Source organism: Colossoma macropomum, unplaced genomic scaffold (genome assembly GCF_904425465.1).
Source record: "Colossoma macropomum unplaced genomic scaffold, Colossoma_macropomum, whole genome shotgun sequence".
NCBI lineage: Eukaryota > Metazoa > Chordata > Actinopteri > Characiformes > Serrasalmidae > Colossoma > Colossoma macropomum.
In genome coordinates, this window is record NW_023495663.1 from 72,159 (window position 1) to 97,538 (window position 25,380).

General features: G+C 37.9%; 1 protein-coding gene across 2 annotated transcripts in view; it reads left to right on the forward strand.

The window, feature by feature from the left end:
• Nucleotides 1–25,380, forward strand: part of LOC118802719 (class I histocompatibility antigen, F10 alpha chain-like) — a 142,805-nt gene that overhangs the window by 4,091 nt on the left and 113,334 nt on the right. Inside the window, exons 2-8 of one of the 2 annotated variants that reach the window (XM_036563173.1) lie at nt 939–1,205; nt 1,990–2,259; nt 5,905–6,192; nt 7,055–7,171; nt 8,441–8,761; nt 11,992–12,161; nt 18,061–18,944. The exons of the other annotated variant lie outside the window; for it this stretch is intronic. Coding sequence (XP_036419066.1) covers nt 939–1,205; nt 1,990–2,259; nt 5,905–6,192; nt 7,055–7,171; nt 8,441–8,761; nt 11,992–12,140 — 1,412 coding nt within the window. The 3' untranslated portion in view covers nt 12,141–12,161; nt 18,061–18,944. Of the gene's footprint in view, nt 1–938; nt 1,206–1,989; nt 2,260–5,904; nt 6,193–7,054; nt 7,172–8,440; nt 8,762–11,991; nt 12,162–18,060; nt 18,945–25,380 lie in introns of those variants that run through there. 2 annotated transcript variants of the gene reach the window in all.

Below are 25,380 nucleotides of genomic sequence, written 5' to 3' on the forward strand. Positions count from 1 at the left end.
GTCACAGGAGAGCAGATCACCAGTCGCTCCACTCAAACAGGGAATGTATAACTCCGCGTTTCAGCCGTTGCTAAAGACTCCTCTTACTCGTCGCCCCCTCCCTCTCTAAATCATGTTGAAAAACTCAGAAGTGCGCCCTCTCATGGCGACAGCAGAGTAGTGTCGCTTTCCTTGAAGTAGAAAACGCCACCAAGACTTTCTCTAGAACGTGGAAGTGTGAGAGTGGTGTATTATATAGAACATTTATCGAACATATCGTATCGCTCTATCGAGGAAAAGTTATATCACGATAATTATCGTCATCGTTTTGTCGCCCAGCCCTACCATCAGTATAAGAAACGAAAACGGAGAAAAGCAGGTGAAGCAATGTCTATGATTAAAAAATGCAGCAGCAGCATCAGAAGGGTCAGCTCAGCAGGTGAGGTTTGCACAGCATTGTACGGGAGGAAGCTCCATGGTGGACAAACTGGTGCAGAAGGCTAGTGAGCAGTGGGCACCCGATCAAGGCAGATAAGGCAACAGCATCAGACCCACAGGATGGGCAGATTTCAGCTTGGCAAAAAAGTATTTCAGCACATTCAGAGTTATACAGAGACTGACAGCATTTCAGCTCTGATTAATCACACCTAATTAAAGATTCACCACAGTACATATAAACTATAGGTAGGATATTTATAGACTAAATGACCTCATCAGAAAACACTACCGGTGTTAAAACTATAGGTAGGATATTTAGAGTCTAAATGACCTCATCAGAAAACATTAGTGATAGTGATGTTGTAGACTTTAAGAAATGAACTAGGGCTTACCGATTGTACACTTCGTAGTTTCTAAACAGCTTTCTCCAACAAATGTGGAATCTAAGCAACCCTGTTCTTATTTACTGTAATCAAGTCATTGTTTAATATCTAATCTTTTATTTCTCTGTTTCTCCACAGATGAACACTCTCTCTATTATCTCTACACTATCCAGTCTAAAAACTCTTCAGACAGAATCTATGAGTTCAGTGCAGTGACTCTGCTGGATGACAGACAGATTGACTCCTACAGCAGTACAGACGGGGTCAGGACTCCTAAACAGGACTGGATGAAGGAGATGAAGGAGAGTGAGTGGAAAGATGGCACTGATAAACTGAAGTACGATAGGGAACTGTTAAACTGGGTCTTCAACAAACAGATGAAGGCCTTCAGACACAGTGAGTCAGGTGAGAACATTGGGTCATTCTCCAGTATGTTCGTAAGTTTGTTCTTAAATGTGTTCTTGAGAAAGGTCTTGAGAAAAGGTCTGTGTCAGATTCATGACGTGTTCTTAAAGTGCAGAACTGTTTACACCTTTGTGCTCTTGAGTGTGTGTAACTAATCCAAAATAAGAAACATAGGTAAATGTCAGAATCTTCATGAAAAGTGTGTAAGTGGGTTTTAAGAAGAAATTGCTTCTTAACAGTGGTTGGTGAATGAGGCCTTTTCTTTTTCATTTTAATTTTATGTTTATGTAGAGCAGGCATGTTAAACTGTTGAACTTCTGGGCCAAAATATTATGGAGATCAGCATTTACTATTGTCTAATGCTCTAAATTCAGTTCATGAAGACTTTGCTAATGAGCTGATGATCTGAATCAGGTGTGTTTAATAAGGCAGTTTGCTGAAGTCTGCAGTGTTTTGGCTCACAAGGACTGAAGCCTGACACATGAGCTGTAGAGAAAGAGTTAGAGAGAGGTTAGACTTACAGTTATATTATGCTTAGATGATCACTCTTCTTTTAAAAGATTCAGTTCAATGCCATGTTCAGGATGCAGTGAAATTCTCCCATATTACTCCAGACTAGTATAATTCTAGTTCTGTTTTCTGTGATAGTTAGATATTCTGTTTACTTATTCACAAATATGAGCAGAACTGTCAGATTTTACAGTCCTATTGAAACATTAAATTTAATTATATCTGAAGACGTCTGGTGAATTATGACCGTCTCTGTTCTTCATTTATGTTTCAGATGGTCACACTCTGCAGTGGAGAGTCGGCTGTGAGGTTGAAAAGGACTCTGGTGGTTCGCTGTCAGTGTTAAACTGCACTAGTGAATACGGCTACGATGGACAGAACTTAATCTCTTATAACTGGACCTCGAGGAGATGGTCAGCCTCAGTCAGTCAGGCTAAAGCGTTGGAGGAGGAGTGGAACGCTGGACCTGTTGATCAGAGATGTGAAGACTGTGTGCACTGGATGAAGACCTATTTAAAGTACAGCACTACTGACACCAAACTGAGTGAGTATTTGAATAATTGCCATTATTCTCATAATCACAACCATTCTCATAATATTATTAATAATAATAATAATAATAATAATAGTAATAATAATGATGATTATGATGATGATAATGTTTATTTATATAGCACCCTTCATACATTAAAAATGCAGCTGAAAGAGCTTCACAATACAAAGTAAAAACAACAGAAGAGAAAAAGATCAAAAATAAAAACAAATATAATAAACAAATAATAAATAGCAGAAAATTGATGTTAATAAATACAATTAAAAGCACAAGATAACAGTATAAATAAAAAGAAAAAAGACAAAAAAATGCAACTACATAAAAGTAAAGTAATATTCCAGTAAAACGAAGGCAACAAAAAAAAAACTAGTTAAACTCTAAAGTAAAGAAATAATTTTTTAAATTGTTTTTTAAAAACATTGACAGAAAAAAACAAAAACCAAAAACGCTGCCTCTCCGCTCTTTTTAAGTTTCATTTGTGGAGTATAGAGAAGCAGCACTGGATGATCTTAAAGCTTGATTTGGAACATTATCTATGGCACTCAGAAATGTATGAAGGTGCTAAACCATTGAGAGATTTAAAAACTAGTAGTAAAATTTTATAGTCGATTCTAAAAGAGACTGGCAGCCAGTGCAGTGATGCTAAAACTGGTCTAATATGATCCTGTTTTCTAGTCAGTGTTAATATTCTTGCCACTGCAAGTTGTAATTTGTTGGTTGTACTTGCGGGAAGTCCTATGAACAAAGCATTACAGTAGTCAAGTCAAGAAACAACAAAAGCATGGACCAATTTCATAGCATCTCACAGACAGAGATAAGACCAAACTCGTTATATATTCCTCAAATGATAAAAAGCAGTTTAATAATATTATTACTATGCTTTAAAAGTTAAATCAGAGTGTAGAGTTACACCAAGACTCCCAACTTCAGTTTTTATTTGTAGAGCCAGATTTTCAAGTCTTAATACACCTTTTTCCTCTTTGCTTCACTACTGATTATAATTATTTCTGTCTTTTCTTCATTAAACTTTAGAAAATTGCTATTCATCCAGCTAACTATGCTGGACAGACATATAGTGAGCTTATCTACTGAACTGGCATTGTCTGGAGCCACAGATATATACAGCTGTGTATCATCTGCATAACTATGAAAATTGGTACCATGCTTCCTAATAATCTGACCTAGTGACAGTATATACAAAGAAAACAGAAGTGGACCTAGTACAGAGCCTTGTGGTACACCACAGAGAATACCATGCTTATCTCACATATATGTTCATCTATGTTTACAAAATACTGTCTTCCAGTTAAATACGTAGAGAACCAGTTTAACACCGTTCCATTTAGACCAACCAAGTTCCCAAGCCGATTTAGAAATATTCTATGGTCTATAGTATGAAATGTAGCAGTTAAATCCAGAAGCATAAGTACAGAAACATGACCTGCATCAGCATTTATTCTCAGATCATTCACTGCCTTTACTTAAGCTGTTTCAGTGCTGTGATTTGCTCTGAAGCCATACTGGAATCTTTTGTGAATTGTGTTCATTTAAGAATTCATTAAGCTGTGAGAGATTTTTTCATTTATTTTACTTAAAAATAGAAGGTTAGAGATTGGTCTGTAAGTAGAGTAGCAGGATATTAAAAAGAAGAAACTATACAAAATGAAATGTTTTTGCAATTAAAAATACTGGAAAAAACAACAGCTAGACCACCTCCCTTCTTACATTCCTGTACAGTATAGATATGAATTATTGTCTGTGTTACCAACTTTGTTGAGGTGACTGGAGTGAGAAATTTCAGGTGTTGAATCCACTGTTACACTCATTTGAATCAAAACTCAGTCATTAGCATGTAGATCTGTGGTTCATAAACCAGCCACCACAGACCCCCAGCTAGTCCACATTTTTGCTTTAACCGAGCTTTAAACACATCTAAACTAAGTCATTAAGAACACTGAATACCTGTAAGCTGGGTTAGTTAGTGTTTTCAAATTAGCTTTTTGTTTTTATCAGTATAACTATCTGTGTTGTTCAAAGAAAGGTTGACCAACAGGCCTTTTACGTGATGTTTATTGTGATTCACTGTTTATTTCTAAAGAAAGTACTAAAATAAATTTTCCCTTGTATTTTCCAGTTGATACATATTTGTGTAGGATGTAGAGATCAATTCATGGCACTTTCAAGCATACTAAGCTTTCTTTTACTTTCAAGCATACTAAGCTTTCTTTAGTTCAGTTTTAACAGGTGTGAAAGCTCCACCTATATTTAAGTACCCACTAAACAACTGAACCGTGGGCCAACAGTCGTAAGTCTGCTTCCAGTTGAACCCTGGTTCAGTTCACTGCTGGTGGGAACCCATTTTTATGATGGTCTGCACCAAACAAGAGAATTCAACACCCATATTACAGAAACTTCCTAACTTTGGTTCTAAATGAAAGTGAAAAGATTTTTTCACAAATTCGTTTTACAGAAGCAAATTGTATCTAAATTTAGGAGACATACAGTGGTACTTTGAAGTTTGTGACCCCTTTAGAATTTTCTATATTTTTGCATAAATTTGACCTAAAACTTCAGATTTTCAAGTCCTAATAGTAGATAAAGAGAACCAAATTAAACAAATGGGTCAAAAAGTATTAGACGTTCATTTATTTATTGAGGAAAATTATCCAATATTACATATCTATGAGCAAAAGTATGTGAGCCCTTTCTTTCTGGTGTGACCCCCTTGAGCAGACTCTTTTGCCACTCAGATCTGTAATATTGGATCATTTTCCTCAGTAAATAAATTACCAAGTCTAATATTTTTGTTTCATTTGTTTAATTTGGCTCTCTTTATCTACTTTTAGGACTTTTAGCTCAACTTGATCTGATGACGTTTTAGCTCAAATTGATGCAGAAATATAGAAAATTCTAAAGGATTCACAAACTTACAAGCACCACTGTATCTTGCCAGGGTTGTGTTCCAGAAACATCATCTACGACGATATTTTCTAAAAACTTCAGTTAGGACTAAATTTAGGGCAGTAGCTATTACAGAATAACAGTAATGTCAAAATTTTACCCATGAACTCCAGATAAGAAAACAGTATTACAAAAATAGCTTAACTTTTCATTTAGGAATAAATTTAGGAAAGTAGCCTCCCGTATGGACTGCACCATGAGTCAATATGCTGACTCATGCTGTTGAAAGGTGCACAGGAATGGATTTATCACACACCACTGAAAGCTTGTGGTAAAAAAAGAGGTAAAAAGTAGTTGGCTGTCAGTGATCTGGACTGGAAACCCACCATTACATAACAAGAAAGATCTGTGTGTGCTCACAAGTACAGTTTTAAAATGTTATGGCTTTGTGCAGCACTTTCCACTGTTAAAAATAACCAAACGTGGCTGTTCCTATTTAGGTCACTGTTGCCGTCCCTCACATTCATTCTGCTGTTTGAAGCACTGGTGTGAGTGGTAGCTTGAACAGAAAAGGTGATATGGTGTGATTAGATGTCACAGAGGAGTTCATGTCGGCTCTCAGACTTACAGAGTACCAGCTGCAGCTGGAGAGAATTGATTATGAATCACTTTTTGTCAAAAAGTCTGTAAAAAGCTTATTTTGAAATGAATGTTTTTTATTTGTCTTCTCTTTAGCTTCACTGGACGTTCATGTGTTTGCAAAAAAATCTGTAACTGACTCAAAGAAGCTGACTCTGACCTGCCTGGCCACGGGCTTCTACCCCAAAGACGTGGAGATTGAACTGAGGAAGTTCACGACTTCACTGCCTGAACACCTACTGACATCTTCAGGAGTCAGACCCAATGAAGATGGAACCTACCAGCTGAGGAAGAGTGTGGAGATCCAGGAGGATGAAACAGCAGCAGAATACAACTGTTCTGTTACTCACAGCACCCTCGAAGTACCACTAATTAAAAAATGGGGTAATTTGATTTATGTTTCATGGCACTTCTAGCAAAGTATAAGTCATTCCATGTTCTGTTCTTTAGAACAGCATATGTGCAGAAATTACACCAGAAATTACCTTCCTGACTGCATTAGGCTGCTTATGACATGTAACTTCAAAATATTCTCCACTTTAATCAATAGATGTAAGCTTATTAGTAATAATGACAAATTCTTCTTTAACCCATCCTGTACCCTTTGTGACTTATTCTACATAAAGGGAAAATACACATGTCCTCCTACAGCAACTTTTGAAATAAACCTGTTAGGTTTGGACAAAGACTCTCTAGAATTGGGACAGAAAGAGACCCTGAGTCCCTGAGTGTTCACCCAGACCCTGAGTGTTCACCCAGATCAACCAGCTAAAGCACTTCTGGGATAATTCATGGATGGGATCCTGGGTGTGATTCTGTGACTGTAATTTAATGTGATAGAAATGATGCTGTTTGATCAAATAGGTGTTGGGCTGTGTTGAAGGTGGCAGGTCAGTAAAGATGTATTAGGCCTCCAGGTGCTCTGCTGGGCTCTGCTAGGACTGGATTTGTCTTTGTCCAACACAGAAACTGGGAAACACAACAACACAAAAGGCTCATTTGTGAGTTCATACATCCTTGGAATGAAGCCGTTCTCCTCTGGACCTTCTCTAAAACACTAGTAGATTTCAGGAGCACAAGGAGGCCATACATTAGATTCAGATTTATACCTGCTGTTCTTACAGTTCATTTTTTTACATCTGAAAATTATTGTTTCCTTTTTTTCTCACAAAAAACTTTTTTGTTACTTAAAAAAATGTAACTGTATTGATAAAAAGATTTTTGTTCTTCACTTTTCCGTCTGCAGAGCGTTCTCACTCTCAGGGTGCTCTGGGTTTGGCTGTTGGAGGAGCAGTTGCAAGTGTGATTTTGACTGTGCTGGTTGGAGTTGTCATCTTTATCTGGAAAAAGAAGCAGCAAGCCAGTGAGTATAAACTGTGTTCGTATTCTGTAGTCTCAGTTCAAAGCAGAAAGAATACATTTTAAAAATATACTTTCATGTCGAATGGCCAAAGAAAATTAACTTTTATTTAGATAAGTCAGTTCTGACATCACAGTCTGATTGACTGAGAAGCGTGCTACCATGCTGTTATTTGTGACATGGTTTTTCACACAGTAACTGTACTATTCTGTTGAGCACTGGTGGCTAATATTGTCTGCAGCACAGCTAACAAAAGTATGTTTCTACTGTGATGGTAGAACAACTAAACACACCAGAATTAACCAGAAGGGAACAGAATGGTCTGTGGAAGGCTTTACAGACTGGCTGAGCAAGACGTTGAGGTTAATCTGGCAATCTGTGCTGAAGTAGTGAAAAAGCTGAGCTGAACCTGAGACAGTGAACTGAAGTAATGTTAATTTAGTTCATAAAACTGTTCCATAAAAGCAATAATACTTGCATTTACATCATGACTGTAATGATCCATGGTATTTGCCTTCATCTCATACCTGCAACCAAAGTTCAGCTGTGATGACAGTCCCTCTTGTGTTGTATTTCTTAAACAAACTTTATAACTTTCTGACCTTTTTCAGTGAGGTGCATGATGTCCAGATGATGCATGTCACTGTTTTTTCATAATTCTGTGCATCATATGTACATACCAGGGCTGTCAAAGTTAGTGCAGTAAATTATTAATGCCACGAAATTTTTTAATGCCGTTAATACATTTTCCTACTTTAACCCTTCAGCCCATCTGTAGTAGTGCAGACTGAAACCCAGTTGCAACTATGTAGTTGTATATTGCCATGAAAGAATCCATGATTGTAGGCTTTTCATTCAAATGCAATTTTCAGATGGGTTTTAAAGCATAATTGTAAATGGATTGTTGTATTAAGCAAATTTAAGCAAATACAGAAAATTTGATTAATCAAGAGTAACAACATAAAATAATGTGATTAGTTCATCGTCACACAATTTTTTTTTTCAATAATATTCTGCACATGAAAACAACTATGATGATGGCTTCTGCTAATTCTGCTCATTTCATTTTTTAACTTAAATTATACGAAGTGCATATATTAGTGATATACTTAGTGAACTGATTATCTTGTTTTCATCTCAAGTGTAATCACATATTTATCTGTCTATGATTTCCGCTAATTGTAACTGGTTAAGTGATCCTAAAAATCAAGATCAGTGCGCCTTTTCTCTTTTCCTATCAGACATTGTCATCTCTTTGCATCTTCTCAACAGCAATTTCAACCGCGTCCAGTACGTCTTTCTCAATGATCTCCGGCCCCAAAAACCTCAAAGTTGTGGAGATCAGCCCAACATCTGTTAAGGTCCAGTGGGAGAAAGCACCGGGGAAGATCAACAGATACATCCTCTTTGTTTCGTTGACTCAGACAAATAGACCATCGCTCACTGGAGAGTCAATTCGGAAGATCATGGTGTCATCTGGAAAAGACTCTGCCGAAATTAAATGTCTGAAAGCTGGTCGTTTGTACGACATCTCTTTGGTTTCAGAAAAAAGAGGTGTACAGAGCCAAAAGACAACTGTCCAGGTGACTCCTGGTGAGTATTGATAGGACAGGATTAGTGCAAATTTCTCATTTGAGATATTAAAGGTTACTGAGCTAGTGCTAGTCAGCCATGTTCTCAAATATCACATATCCAGAATAGACGGACATGAATACCTTCAAAATAGAAACGTTTCCAGCTGAATGCTGAGCTGAGCCTCTTGCCTTCACTAAGCCTTCAGTAAAAACAGCATACTGCTCATGTGCTGATGGTGCCCAAATGTGGTAAGTAGTGCGCAGAACAGGACCAACATGAATTTCTCCTGCATGTCAAAGATACACAGATGACATACTGCTCACACCAAATATTTCAGTTTTGATGTACACTAAGGGCCAGATTTACTAAAAGACACACTTATTACCAACAGTCTGGCAGCACTTTTCGCTGACTGGGTGGCTAATTTAGCGTCTTATCCACAATGAACTTCCATACAAATGAACACAGGCACGACGTATTAACACATAAGGAGTGCAATAAACTCCCATTTGACCCACATGCTTTTTGTATGGAAACTCTTTTCTGCCAGGTAGACAAAACAAATAGTACAGCACTAAACAGTGTGTAAAAATAGTGCAGCACCATTAGAAGTGCTTTCAGTAGTGTAGTATGTAAAGTATTGAAGTGTGTAGTTTGGTCACATTGTAACTAATAAGGTTGAAATAATGACTTATTTTGTAAGACTTTGATTTAGTAGGTTAAAGTAATAGCTAATACCCAAAAAAAAAGTTACATCTCTTTGAGAAACGGTGAGTATTTCTACATAATACTTAATTATTTTGACAAAAAATAGGATTTTATGTAGGTAAAATAAATAAAAATGGAGACAATAAGAAATTAGTTGTCTTTCTGTTTCGAAAGGTTTGCCATAATGCAAACAAGTAGCTTTAGTAAAGCACTGACTACAGAGCCAAAGAGTCACAATAACGGTCAATTCATTATTTAGACAAAACCTGCTGTAAATTTCAACCTAAAAATTACTCTATGTGGTAATATGTAAAATAAATACTTTCAGGGAAACAAAGAAAAATAAAATAACAATTCAGATGCGATATTTGTGATATTTTTTATCAATACAAATCTTCAAACACCTAAACTCAGATGATTTACAGTGTATTTGTAAGACTGAAACACAGATTACAGCTGATTTAGACTAATTTAAAGGTAAAATGTAATCATATTAAAGAAAACAGGTTGAGTTTAACTGTACAGTATGTAGCTATTCAGGGCATATCTTTATGTAAATGAATGCATGAGCAGATCAGGGTAGGATTTAATAAATGCCAGTTTTCTAGTGTGTGCTGGCAGTTTTGAAGCTTTTTGAATGTATTTAAATAAATTCAATCTTAAATTCTTTGTGAAAAACTGTGCAGCAATAAATTGGTGGTTTCCATTTATACTGTTCAAAAAATTTAGCTTTTATTTTTCTCTATTTTAATGCATATTTTATTTTATTAATCTCTACAGCTGCCACTTCTGACAGTGACTCAAATAATAATATTCAACAGTAAAACCATTTATGTTAAGTAATTTTCCAAGTAATTAATGAGTGTCCACTGTAACTCAGCTGTGGTGTAGCCTTTGTCAGGCTCAGACAGAATTCAGACGCTCGCAGACCACACTTACGTAAAAAGGGGTTTATTAACAAAGGGAGGATCTAAGATCAAGGTCAGCCAGTCCAAAATCAAAAATGAAAACAGTAACCATGAGGGGAGTCCAAAAAACAACATCCAAAATCCAGAAAAGAAGGTCAAACCAGAAATCACAACAATACTGAAAGGCCAAGGCAAAAGGCAAGGTCAAAAAAACAAACAAGGCAATGGACACAGGTCTGTGTACCTTCTGCTCATTGGATTTTCATTTTAAAAACTAGTATTTAAAAACGGCAAATGGGTCGATTCTCGTTTCTGGTTCTGTAACTGTCAGTGGAAACATGAAATAGCTTAGTTTTACAGTTTCACAAACTAATCATAAAATCAAAAAAAAAAAAAAAAAACAGCAAAGGAATAAAGGGTCGTATTCTAATGATCCAAATTCAGAATTTTTCATTATAAGCTGAAATAAAGATGCAGAGTGCAGGTATGGAAACTCATTTCACAGAAATCAGGCCTGTGGTTCTGGTGTATCTGGTCGGCTATATTACTTTTTGCGTAAGTGTTTGTATACTTGACGTGTACAAACTGTATGTATAAAATTATATAGGGAAAACAGAACTGCCACCATTTGACGGGGGCTTCGTGCCCCCCAGATCAGCTGCAGAGGCGCTCTGTGTTCTGTCGGTATTCTGCCGAACTCCCCTATGCATGTGCGTGCTTCATACAGACATATGGACACTAGATTACATTCTGTCTTTCAGTCATAGTGACCAGTACTGTAGCCTCTTGGTAAAGGAGACCCAGGAGAGCCTGTCATTCTGCTAGAGAAGCGCTCTTTATTCACACCAGCAGAAAAGGCTCATACAGGGCAGCCCGTTAGCAATGAAGGCCACCTCCACCCCTCCACTTCATCAAAGACATTTAACCCAACTAACAAGGGGGTGCTGGAGGGTTCGTTTTTTCGACTGACGAAAACAGAATCAAAAACAAGAATTGACCCATTTGCCGTTTTTCAATGCTGGTTTTTGAAACAAAAATCAAATGAACAGAAAGTACACGGACCGACACACACGATACAGCAATCAGACAGAATAGAAGGCTTGATAATGCTTTTTAAACAAAGGCAATACTTCACAAGGAACCTATACTAAAGCCCAAACTTATATACTAAACTAACAAGGTAGAAGAAACAAGAAACAGGTGTGGGTAATCAGTAGTCAGGTGAGGCAGACTGGTGTAGAGTCATGTGAGGGAGATCTGAGGTGAGGTGTTCTGGGTAATGGAGTCCGGAGGTTGGGAAGTAGTGACAGCGGGAACGGAGGGAAGCTTGAGAGCCTTATTGTGTCTGTTTCAGGAAGGATCTGACAGTTCATCTGATTTTGTAATGTTTGTTCTGAATTAAAGTCTGGACCCACTTTATTTAATTTTAGTTTTTAACGGCGATGCATTGTTTATTGTTGGTAAATATCTGTAGTATCTTTGAAAAACCCACTGTAAGAGTATCAGTGTGTGAATATTTGGAGGATCCTACAGAGTTCTTTGATTTGGGGACACTTGATCTTTATTTCAGATTCTCAGAGAATGAACCCTGTACATTTAGCTTAACAAGTGAATAAATATGTTGCTTTTCAGGCTCCAAAAGCAGTGGGTCACTAGGTGGTAGTATGGAGAACCATCATGAAATCATTGTGATGCCAGAAGAAACCTCCAGTGATCCTGATAGAAGGCCAAATGATCCACCTCCAGGGGAACAGCTCACACTGCTGCCTTCTACAACTTAAATTCCTGCAGGACAGATGATCGTAAGTAGCCTGTAAATGTCAGCTTATGTGCTTGGAAATAGAAACATATAATAGAAATAGATGAAACCATAAAGCTGAAAGGGGAAGGGTAGATGAATTGGACAGGAATGTGGGACGTTTATACACCACCAATCAAAAGTTTGAGTACATTTACTACTTACTGGGAACCTAATTTTCATAACTGATGTTTTTTATACAATGAAAATGATACAGAAAAGCATGACACGATGTGAAAAAGCATTTTCTTTAAATGAAAAATTGGGTTTGCGATTAATAGAACATAGTGATCTTCAGCTAGTTAACTTGTTCTCCAGACTGAAATTCTCTCTTGTAGCTGTTCATTGAAATTTACATTATTTATATCATATAATGAAAATATGTATAAATGAAATTATTACTGAGATACAATGGATATAGCACAGAGTATCATGGAAAAAAAATGTTTGACTAGCAGAGTATGTCGTTCTTCTCTGGTTATGCATATTGGTTGGATAATAATAAGTTACAGCATTGACAATATATGATTTATAAGAGTATATGAATCCTACAAAGGCGCCTATAAATTTTTAATTTAAACCTTCTCCGTACATTTATTAGAGATGCAACGTTTTTTTGACTTTGTCAACTAAAATCGACCACCAAATTAGTTGGCAACTACTTTAATAGTTGATTAGTCGGTGACGTCACTACGCGTCTTTCTCGTGCTCGCTAGGAACGTTTTGACATTAACGCTCACTGGAGGGTTAACAACAGCGCGACGGCAGCCTCAAGAACAAAATCCTCAAAAGTGCAGGAGCTAAACTCAGAAAAAAGCTGGTCAGTTGTGCTGTTTGTAAGCTGAGCTTAGCTGGCACGGAGCACATCCTCCATGTTGGAGCATCTGAAGAGAAAACTCGTCAGCTCACTGGATGAAGATGATTCCAGATAGCAAAGTAACGTTGAATCAACGTTGATTCACAGTTGTCCAGTTCAACGCAGAACTGTTGAATCAACATTGATTTCCGATGTTGATTCAACAGAAAAGTGCACATACTGTTCAACGTTGAATCAACGTTGAAAATCTATTGAAACTAGACGCTGGATCAACTGCATTTCAACCTTTATCTAAACATTGCTTATAGTGAGGCTTTTTCAGTGTTTACATCACACATATAACCCTGTTTTATGTACAACAGGTTTTCTAAAAACATGGTTGTCTAATAATAATAATAATAATAATATACTCCATTTAATAATAGCAATAATAATAATAATAATATACTCCATTTAATAATAATAATAATAATAATAATAATAATTAGTATTACATGAAATTATTTGATGAAAGCACTTTTATTTTTATAAAATTTGTTAAAGTTTTCTTCATAGGAGAAGGTTGGAGTGATACTTGCTCAGGGGTGTGAGTGTGATCAAAAATTGTGGGAATGCTCCTGCTGCACTGCACCTAACAAATAAAGGGAACAACAACAGACAGAAAGCACACAGCATATTAATTTAATACAATTGCAGCCTATATATGTTGCTTGACAAAAAGAATGAAAGAAGAACGAAATGACCATACCTGATGTCCTTCCTGGTATTCCCACTCTGACACATTATTTTACAACAGATGCCAGCTTGTTGCTTCCTGTAATTTACTTCTGGGGAGCAACTGAAACAAATGCAAGTGAAAGCGAAACATATTAAACAGTGGAATGCCTTTTTAAGGAGCCCATATCGAACACACACACACATCATCCAAAACGCTTATCCTTCTGGGTCGCTGGAGCCTATCCCGGTTGTCATTGGACAGAAGGCAGGATACACCCTGGACAGGTCGCCAGTCCGTCACAGGGCAGACAGACAGACAGACACACATTCACACCTAGGAGCAATTCAGCATGTCCAATCAGCCTGACTGCATGTTTTTGGACTGTGGGAGGAAACCAGAGTACCCGGAGGAAACCCACGCAGACACGGGGAGAACATGCAAACTCCACACAGAAATGACCCTGGTTGCCTGGCCGGGAATCAAACCCTTCTTGCTGTGAGGCAACAGCGCTACCCACTGTGCCACTGTGCCATCCCATATCGAACATTAATCTTAAATTTTTTTTCGTCCCCCTATCTCTCCACTTATGACACACAATGTGCTTTTATGTACCAATATTAGTAAGAATTCAAATATTTATTATTCAGTACAATTTTCTATCCTTTATTTATTCCTTAAACAGGCTACTTGTGTCTTTGTGAGTGATGTATGTAAATGAGCTTTGATTATCTGATCTGTTTAAAAAGCTGTGCAGGCTGAAACACTCCTTATAACTTCAACATGATTGGGTGGGGCTAAACTGATGTAGGCTAAAACAGGTGTATATATGTAAATATGTTGGTTTTTGTGACATCACAGAAACAGTGACCTTAACAATGTTTACACATCACATCAGCTATTTTATTTAAAGAAAGCTAAAGGTATAGGCACAGGCAAAAACACCTAAAATACTGGAATGGAGCCCAGATTTTGAAATTAGGTGATAGGGATACGATTATGCTACATACTTAAAAAAGATGGTTCTTCAAGGGTTCTTTAGTAAAGAAAATGGTTTTATGTAGAACCATGAACAGTAAAAAAAAATGTTTTGCATGATTAAAGGGTTCTTTGTATCATGAAAAGGGTTCTTCATGTTGATGGAGAATGTGCTGAAGATGGTGCTATATAGAACCTTTTTTAAAAAAAAGATTTACATAGCACCAAAAAGGGTTCTGCTGCAAGCTTGACATTGTGAAAATAGAAGAACCCTTTCACGAAGGGTTCTTTGAGTTCTATATAGAACTATTTTCCTATAACCTTGTGTCTTTGTAAATTTTTGTTTTTATTCTGAGAAAAGACATTTGGGTATACAACCCAGATTCCAAAAAAGTTGGGACACGGTGCAAAATCAAAATAAAAACAATGTAATGATGAGTGAGCCATATAAACCCTATATTTAATTGAAAATAGTACAAAAAACATATCAAATGTTCAAACTGAAAATGTTATTGATTTTGAAAATTGTATGCCCATTTTTACCACTGTGCGACATCACCTTTTAACAGCACTCTGTAAGCGTTTAAGAACTGGGAAGACCAGTTGCTGTTTTGAAAGTGAAATGTTCTCCTGTTCTTGCTCAATGTAGGATTTCAGCTGCTCAGCAGTTCAGGGTGTCCTTTGTATTTTTCATCATATTTTTCACTTCATAATGCACCAAATGTTGTCAATGGTCAGGCCAATTTAGCAAGCGGACTTTTTTACTATGGAACCATACTGCTGTAATATGTGCAGAATGTGGTTTAACATTGTCTTGCTGAAATAAACAAGGCCTTCCCTGAAAAAGATGTCATCTAGATGGCAGCATAAGTTGCTCCAAAACCTGTAAATATCATTTAGCATTAACGGTGCCTTCACAAATGTGCATGTCACCCATGCCATGTGCACTAATGCACTCCCATACCATCACAGATGCTGACTTTTGAACTTTGTGCTGATAACAAGCCAGATGGTCCCTCTCCCCTTTAGCCCAGAGGACGCAGCATCCATGATCCCCAAAATTCAAATTTTGACTCATGGGACCACAAGAAGCTTTTCCACTTCACCTCAGTCCATCTTAAATGGTAGCATTTCTGGTTTCTGTTTATATTTGGTTTCTTCTTTGTGTTTTAGAGTTTTAACTTGCATTTGTGGATGTGGCAACAAACTGTGTTCAAAGACCGTTTTTTTTTTCAGAAGTTTTTCTGCCTGAGGGCCTGAAGATCACAGCCATCCAATATTGCATACTGAGATTTCTCTGGATTCTCAGTATCTTTTAATGATATTATGTCCCCTAGATGATGAAATCCCCAAGTTTTTCTTGTATTGTTGCACTATTTGATCGTGCAGTTTTTCAGAGTGGTGAACCACCAACCCCTCTCTACTTCTGAGGACTCAACCTCTGAGATGCTCTTTTTTATACCCAATCATGTTACTGACCTGTTGTCAATTAACCTAATTACTTGTGCGATGTTCCACTGTGTTTTTTAGCATTACACAACTTTACCAGTCTTCTGTTGCCCCTGTCAGAACTTGAATTCAAAATGGGCATCTATATTGACACAGATTTTGAATAAATATTCCCTTATATATAAATATTCCCAGTAATCAAATAGATTAAATGTTGTAATCAGTAACCAATACATAGTATTGGCTAACAGAGAATATTAATTCTCTCACAAAGGGTCGGCCTTAGACTGTCTGCATAGGAGATTCTAGACACTGGAAAGCCCCTGGGTTCACAGACAGGCCAGTGTAGAAACCTGAGTGTGGGTATCTGTACCAAATAACGCAGTATATATATACACACACACTCACTTGTGGTATGATAGCTTCTCCCCATCAAGTACCTGTTGGTCATTTTCTTTAAACCTCAGACTCCAGCTCCATTGATTCTTTCCTGCTTTATCTGACTGTTACCTCACTTACCTCCCTTATTACCCCACTTATCTGACTGTTACCTCACTTACCTGCCTTATCATCCCACTTATCTGACTGTTACCTCACTTACCTGCCTTAACATCCCACTTATCTGACTGTTACCTCACTTACCTGCCTTAACATCCCACTTATCTGACTGTTACCTCACTTACCTCCCTTATTACCCCACTTATCTGACTGTTACCTCACTTACCTGCCTTATCATCCCACTTATCTGACTGTTACCTCACTTACCTGCCTTAACATCCCACTTATCTGACTGTTACCTCACTTACCTGCCTTATTACCCCACTTATCTGACTGTTACCTCACTTACCTGCCTTATTACCCCACTTATCTGACTGTTACCTCACTTACCTGCCTTAAAGGTTACAGGTATGACTGTGTGTGTGTGTGTGTGTGTGTGTGTGAGTGAGTGATGGCAGGAATGCATGTTTATTTTATTGTATTTTATTCTATTCTATTTTAATTTATATTTATTTTATTCTATTTTATTCACTACATGTAAACTGTGCTCTGTGAGCTCCTGTAACCAAAACCAAATTCCTTGTATGTGTAAGCAAACCTGGCCAACAAAGCTTGATTCTGATTCTGAGTGAATTAATTAGCCGAGTCAGGTGTGCTACATGATGGAAAGCATAAAAATGTCCAAAATGTTGGCTGTAAAATTATAGCCACGTTGAACATGCTTTTTTATTGTTAAATATTAAGAGTCTATTGCGTTATGTTTGAAAATAAATTTGTAGATACGACTGCTTATGTTTTATTACTGTCAGTAGTATAAGATACTATTTAAGAGTGTGTAATGACTAGAAATGAGTCAGAATGTTTGAATAATGAAATAGTCAAAGAATCAAATAGTAAATTAAGATTTTCAGTATGCAGATGAGCTTATCTGTAATGTTCTGCATTCTCATAAGAACCATGAGACGTTTGACCTCTGTACTCCATCAGAGGGTAGAGCCAGCATGTACATTTTGGTCAGAGATTCTTATCAGTTTGATCTGAAAAGAAAGCACAGAAAGACTACTGCAGCAACCTAAAGACTGCTGTATACAAGAGGGTCTGTAACGCTCTCAGAATCCTTTTTTACATTTTATCAGGTTTGGTAACGGCTAACGGACACGTCACACATTTCTCTTCTCCAGCTAAAGGCTATGAGGTGGAATACAAAGTGGCTAGGTTTTCAAGTTCATGAAGAACCTAAGAAATGTTTAGTCCTGGTTTATTGGAAGCAGATTAATTCTAATCTTTGAACCAGTTTGTGCCAGTTGTGGTTAGTATTTCCAAATTTCTGGTATCTGACTGAAACGATCGTACAATGTTATAAAACATAATGCAGTACTCAAGGCTTTCTTCTGAAAATGTAAGTGTAGTTTAGTGTGTTTACTTATTCTTCTCTGCCTTTTCCAGAAAATGGACACGCATATGCAAATGGTGTGCATGGAGCTCCTGGTACTGCTTGATCTGCTGTTTCAACACCTCAGACCAGCCAGCTCAACGACTCAGTTTCAGCATTTTACTGTACATTTCAGATATCAAGGCCTTTAGCACTTAAGACTTAATCCTCAACTCAGAACTTTTCTGCTGATCACTGTGTAAACAATGTTTGAGTATATTAAACAGAACCACTAGTGAACGTGTTAAATTGAGAGTAGTCAGACATGTTTACTACCATTGTGGTAGCAAATGTACATAGGCACATCACAATAGACGGGTCAGGAAACGTGAGTTAAAACAATAGTGTCAAACTGCAATGAAAGGCGTTTCTGTAAAACAAGAAGGCCCACATCCGGAACACCCCCTTTACTTTCATTGGCCAATATGTTTGCAAAATGGCTTCTCTCATTGGTGGATACGACTCAGTGGGGAAAATACATCAGTATTTGTAAAGACGTTACTAATACTATATTAATATTGTTTCTACATATTTACCTAATGAACATTTGGCATTTGACAACGCCACTGTTAATAAAAATAAAAATAGTAGACTTTGAGATTAAAGTCGTAATATTCAGAGAAAAAAAAGTCGCAATATTTCGAGAAAAAGTCTTTTAAAAAAGTACTTTTTAGAATAAAATAATATTTTCAGAAGAAAGTCATAATATTTCGAAGATAATATCGTAGAATTACAACATTAAAGTGTCATTAATAAAAGGAAAGGTCACAGTATTGTGGCCAAAGTCTTTACAAAGGGAAGCAGCACCTCCTCGTGTTAAATGAGGGGTGGTGAGTTGGTGGAGTTAGACTTTCATATCGATTCACCCATAAAGAAACACTCAGCCTCCCTGTCTCTCCTGCACATCAGCACCAGCCTGTTATTAGTATAAGAAACGGCTGAAGCGGCTGATCAGGAAACTGTGTTTATCTAGAATAAAGAGCCAGACGGACTCGGAGGAAACTGTGTTTATCTAGAATAAAGAGCCGGACGGACTCGGAGGAAACTGTGTTTATCTAGAATAAAGAGTCAGACGGACTCGGAGGAAACTGTGATTATCTAGAATAAAGAGCCAGACGGACTCGGAGGAAACTGTGTTCATCTAGAATAAAAAGCCGGACGGACTCGGAGGAAAGTGTGTTTATCTAGAATAAAGAGTCAGACGGACTCGGAGGAAACTGTGTTTATCTAGAATAAAGAGTCAGACGGACTCGGAGGAAACTGTGTTTATCTAGAATAAAGAGTCAGACGGACTCGGAGGAAACTGTGATTATCTAGAATAAAGAGCCAGACGGACTCGGAGGAAACTGTGTTCATCTAGAATAAAGAGTCAGACGGACTCGGAGGAAACTGTGATTATCTAGAATAAAGAGCCAGACGGACTCGGAGGAAACTGTGTTTATCTAGAATAAAGAGTCAGACGGACTCGGAGGAAACTGTGTTTATCTAGAATAAAGAGTCAGACGGACTCGGAGGAAACTGTGATTATCTAGAATAAAGAGCCAGACGGACTCGGAGGAAACTGTGTTTATCTAGAATAAAGAGCCAGACGGACTCGGAGGAAACTGTTTGTCTGTGTTGTTGAAGGAGAATCTCAGGCAGGGTCGTCTACACGGCTATCGGGGGCTCCATCTCCCCCCATTCAAAGAGGGCATGAAGTTTCACAGACAGTGAGAATGATGATCAAAATGATCCACAGAGAGACAGGAGTGAGTGGAGCTCCGGCGCCAGTACAGTTAGCCCCCCTACAGTCAGCCCGCTTTATCCTCCAAATACTATGACTTTATTCTGGAAATATTATGACTTTATTCTCAAAGTCTACTTTTTATTTTTAAAGTGCCCCAAAAAAGCTGTCGTAGTTCTGTTTACTCAGCAGTGTTACTGTGGCTTTTACTCCAAAGCTCACCTGCCGCTGACCTCATTTGAGAGGCGTTCCTGGAGGGGCGTGTCAGCGTCACAGAAATGCCCTCATATGGTGCTGCAATTAGACCCTCCTCAGTTAAAATGGTAGGGACCTCTGATGCATTCATTTCAATTCAGCTTTTAAGTCAGTTGCATGAAGTATATCACTGTGTATTTCATACTTTTTGGCACTTCTGGATAAAGTGTGTCCAGTCAAAGCATTTCAGTGCTTTTAATGATTGTTTTTGTGTTTGGGTTTCTCTTTAGCTTTAAATCAGTAGATACTCAATAAGCCTGACTCATGAACTGCAGTACTGAACTGTGCAGTTCTAAACAGCAGGTTTTACATCATTGTGCCTAACTGCATCATGCATACTTACACCTGTCTTTAATTTTATCCTGTCCTGCATTTCCTGCTGTAATGTTATAAAGAACTCAGAACCCAAGATGGAATGATTAAGTTTTATGTATATATTATGTTTCTTTATTTAAAAAAAAAGTTATTCTCAAAGAAGTTTATTCTCAAAGAAGAATCAATGTTAACTGAACTCAATGTTAACTTTCCTGAGTGCAGCTTCTGACTTTACTATAAAAACTTAATGTTCATACAATTTGAAAGAATATACATTTTAATTGCTGATTAATTGATTTTGTTGCTACTGTTTTAATTGCTAATTGATTTGATCATCTTCATTGCTGTTTATGTCTGAGTGTAAATTTTCAAAACCTCATCGTTCAGTGATTCTATACAGACATTCCTTTAATATGTGATATCTGTACATTTCATCAACTGTCATTTACTTACATTTATGAACGTGTTGTATATTAGACCACTTTTAAAGTGCCTTCCTACTGATTCACTTGCCTGTAAAACTGTATTTCCTCACTGGGCCATCTGTCCTGCAGTGACAGTGCAGGTGATGATGCCTGGTTTTTGACTGTGGATTTGAAAAAATGTTTCATTGTTTGAACTATTCCTTTAATTTGTTTTCATAAGTGAGTGTTTATCAATGCACTGTAGTCATGTGACGCAGAGGGTTTGCAAGAACGGGCTTGATTTATTATATGGAAGCTTTTATATGGAGGGTTAAATATTGCAGTGCAGGGTTTTTTTGTGTATTGCACTTTTTAAAGTACTTTATGACTTATGGCACTTATTTTTATATTTCCAAATAAAGTTCTTATTTCAAATTGTCCACATGTCTCTGATTAAATAAGACCTAGGATAATAAATGGGGTTCTACAGAGACTGGGTTCCTCATGTTTACACCATTCCATATGTAGTTCTTATGAATCAGATGAGTTTGTGTATTTGCGTGCTTTGATCAGTCTGTCAGCAGCATTGTGTACATTTGGTGGGCAGCACCTGCACCACTGTCTCTCATCTTTGCTGCAGGACTGAACGGTACAAAACAAGAAAAAGCTGCTGATACTTTAGGATGTGCATATTGATGCATCACATGAATATGCATGTTAATCAGGTGTATCTTCATAATTTAACTGTTTGAAGTCCTAAAATCCACTACATCAATGTCAGTCTTAACAGCTACAGCTGATACACCACTGAGTGAATGATCCTCAATCCTAGTTCTGGGGTGTCCAGGAAATTCAGGCTTTTCCTGCTCTAACTTGCTTAATTTGAATTCCAGATTAGATCATTAACACAGCTACACAGAACCAGAACTCTACTAGACATTCATTCAGAAGATCAGAATAAACATCCTTGATCCAGTACTTGCCACTCATCTGCCACATGCACTGAAACAAGGGATGAACTTTGCTGTTGGCTTTGTAATAAACACCCATCTGCTCTATTCAGTGTAGCTCTTCAGTGGCTCCATCTCTGGAACCTCAGAGCCAAACACAGATACTTTTCAGAGCTGAAGATGTAATGTTTTGGAAAATCAGCCATGAGCACACCGAGCTATAAACCATTAACACGTTCCTGTGCTTACATTTCTAAAGTTCATCAGCAATGACTGCGTTTATCTTCAGTCATTAGAAACCAAAACAAAAATACAGACACAGAGCAGCAGCACCTTTGCTGGACCAACACCTTGTGCCACCCACTACAGAGAAATATGTGTGCCTAATTCTGGAATCCCTGCCTGAGATACATGTAGAGCACTTTGTTTCGATGATGGTGGTGGAGTGTGTTGTGTGACACATTGGTAAAAAACCTCCCATAGCTGTTTAATTTGGTTGAGATCTGGTCACTGTGAGGGTCTTAGCATGTGATTTACATCATTTTTATGTATGTACGCAGTAGGCGGTGGAGGGAAGGAAAGGGACATTATTTAATGTACTGAATAAACAGATTAATATGTTTAAGAGCACCAAGCACACCATTTAAAAGAACAACCAACTACTGGGATGTTGAATCATAACTCCCCAAGAAATATTCCCTTACACCACCAACCACACCCAACACCCAATATGAAAGTGCAAAGTTGACTGGGGGGAAAACAAGTTTAGTCCAGTTACTCGACAGGAGGCAGAGGCTGATTCAAAAAGCTTTATTACTCTCTAAATCATTTAAAAAGAAAAACAAAGGAAATTAAAAACAACCAAAACAACCATAACAAGGCATCTTGAAAGTCCCAAGGGATGATCTGGGTTACACAGGAAGCGGGATCTGTCCTTCACGGATCACGGCATGGGTGCGCACATCTGTCCAAGGGAGAAGGAAAAGAGCTGGCAGTGACTACTTGAGTCCGCAAGTCAGGCAAGCCTTCGTGCACAAACTGGGAAAGTGTGATTGGACTTCGCATGTTTGTGAGAAGATAATAAGTCTAATCATATGCTTATCTAAGGTTCTGCATTATGAATATTTACCAGTTTCCTCTAAAAGACCGTTTCTTTCCTTTCCGAAAGAATTTTTTTCCATTTTTTTCCACCTATGGTGGAATTCATTCCTTCCTCTCTTGATTAGCTGTGAAATAGCCAGAGGAAAGAGGTGATGAGCAAACTGCATGGCGGTCTAGGATAATGCTGAGGTAAGTTCTTTAGCCTTTTACTTACACTCAGTAACCAAATACACTGCATGTTGTGTATTTATGCCAAAACACATTACAAAGCCAACAGGAGCAAACAGACACATTGTTATTTTTCAGCAGGGACATGAAAAAATACAAAAATGGAGATACAAGGCTGTGTTCCCACAGCGACAGTGCTAAAGAATCTGTTTCTTAATGCAGAAAAGACTTAAGAGATGATTGTGGACTTCAGGATGGTGTGAGAAACACCCCACACTGCTCATCGATGACTTCTCAGACAGAGTAAGAAGCTGCAAGTGTCTCAGTACCACATTCTCAGTCACAAAAGCACAGAACCGTCTCCATTTTGTTCAGTAACTGGGCAGAGCAAGCCCCCCACCCCACCCTTACGGGGTGCTCAGAACCCTCCTCAGGCTGCCTTTCATCACCCGTTCCTCTCTCATTAATCAGGGATCAGGCATTACACTTGACTTACTGTCTGACCGTTTTTCATACATTTCTAAATGTTTCTCATTCATAATGTCTGTGATGCAATAATTAAACACTATGAAGAAAAGGCCACACATTGATTTCAAAAGTAAAATATATAATAAAATTTAATGAGAAACGTGTTTTTCAGGATTACAGGAACAAACCTGCACACACTGGTAATTTAATACATCATGATCACATGACTATAACGTTATGAAACCCCTCCGTATCATCACAGGCAGATCACTGCATCACTTCATAGACGGGTATATCACAGTACATATACATTACATTGGGACACATGTAAGCACCTCATGAATATGGAAAACCATACGTTGTACCATCTCGTCAGGTGTTTTCACACTCCCGTATTAAAATGCAGATATATTCATATACAACTTTACTGATTGGACGTATGGTTGACTGCACAGAGGTCTGCTGTGAGACAGCAACATCACTCACCCTACAAACTGGAAGCTTCTAAAATTATATAAATCACAACATTCAAGGGACTGGTTGAGGTTTCTCCCTGTGGCGTCATCACGTTTGTTTCCAGGCTTCACTCCGGCTCCATCTCAGATCGGGAAATAACTCTGAGGTCGAACTTCACCAGGCTGCTGCCACCCTGATCACTCCCCCCTTCAAGAAGGCTGCTCAATTCAGCATGGAAGATGCTGAGAAGACACAAGGGTCCCCTGGACATCAAGGAGGATGAACCCGTTTGAACTTGTGTGTTTATCAATACGTGTAATTATTCAGTCATTTCCAGGTTTTAGAATTTTGCAATTCAGATTCAAGTATTTCTTTTAAACGACTCTCTACTAAACTCTTCTCACAAGCTCAGCTTAAGTCCACTGATCACCAACCTCCTTCTTGGAGACCTGCCTTTCTGCAGACTAGCTCCAACCCTAATCGATCCTACTTGACCCATCTAGTTATTGCCTTCAGAAATCCTTGATTAGCTGAATGAGGCGTGTTAGTTTTACGTTCAATGAAGCCTGAATGACACGTGACTGATAAATAATGGCAGTCAAATCAGGTGAAATGATGTAATAGGGAGGGGTTAATAAGGATGCAGGTGAGGGCTCCTCCTCACCCCAGAACTGTGTAAAGGACTGAATTTCAGATGCACTTCAGCTGATTCTGAAGACAATTCAAATTAATGTTTGTGTTTGTGAAGCCTCCCTCTTCAATAAGGTATTGTATTTTTCTGCCACTCTTGGTGTTGGAGTTACATTATTTTTTAATTAGCTGTGATCAGTTTTCCACAGCAAAATCACTGCATTACACCATAATGACTCAACATCGAGTGATCAGTTGATTAAATCGAGCTACATTATACTTGCACGTCATTTTAAAACGTAGACATACCATATAGCCGTTCTTTGTGGGTATACCCTTATAGCCCATCTGTTGCCACTTTATCAGCTCCCTTCTTCCCCATTCATCACTGACCATAGGTCCATATGTTAGTTGGGTGGTGGTCCATTCTAAGCACAGCAGTGACACTGACATGATACAAGTGTATTCACCACTTAAAAATATCCAGCCAACAGTGATCTTGTGACAAGAAGCTACCTATAGAACCGTTCTCTATCAATCTGATGAACCATTATCATGTAAAGAACAATTTAATCATGAAATGGTTCTTTACAGCACTAATGGTTCTAAATAGAACCAATGCCTTTACTAAAGAACCCTTGAAGAATCATATTTCTATGTATGACAAAATGCAAATGAGATTAAGACTATAAATGGTGACTGTAGCAACAAGATAGGTGTATCTAATAAAGTGGCCAGTGAGCGCACTTGATACACTAACTGAACTACCATCCCATTGCCATGTCAGTGTCACTTCTGTGCTGACAATGATCCAACACCCAAATAGTATCTGCACATCAGCCATCACGTGATGACCCTTTACAT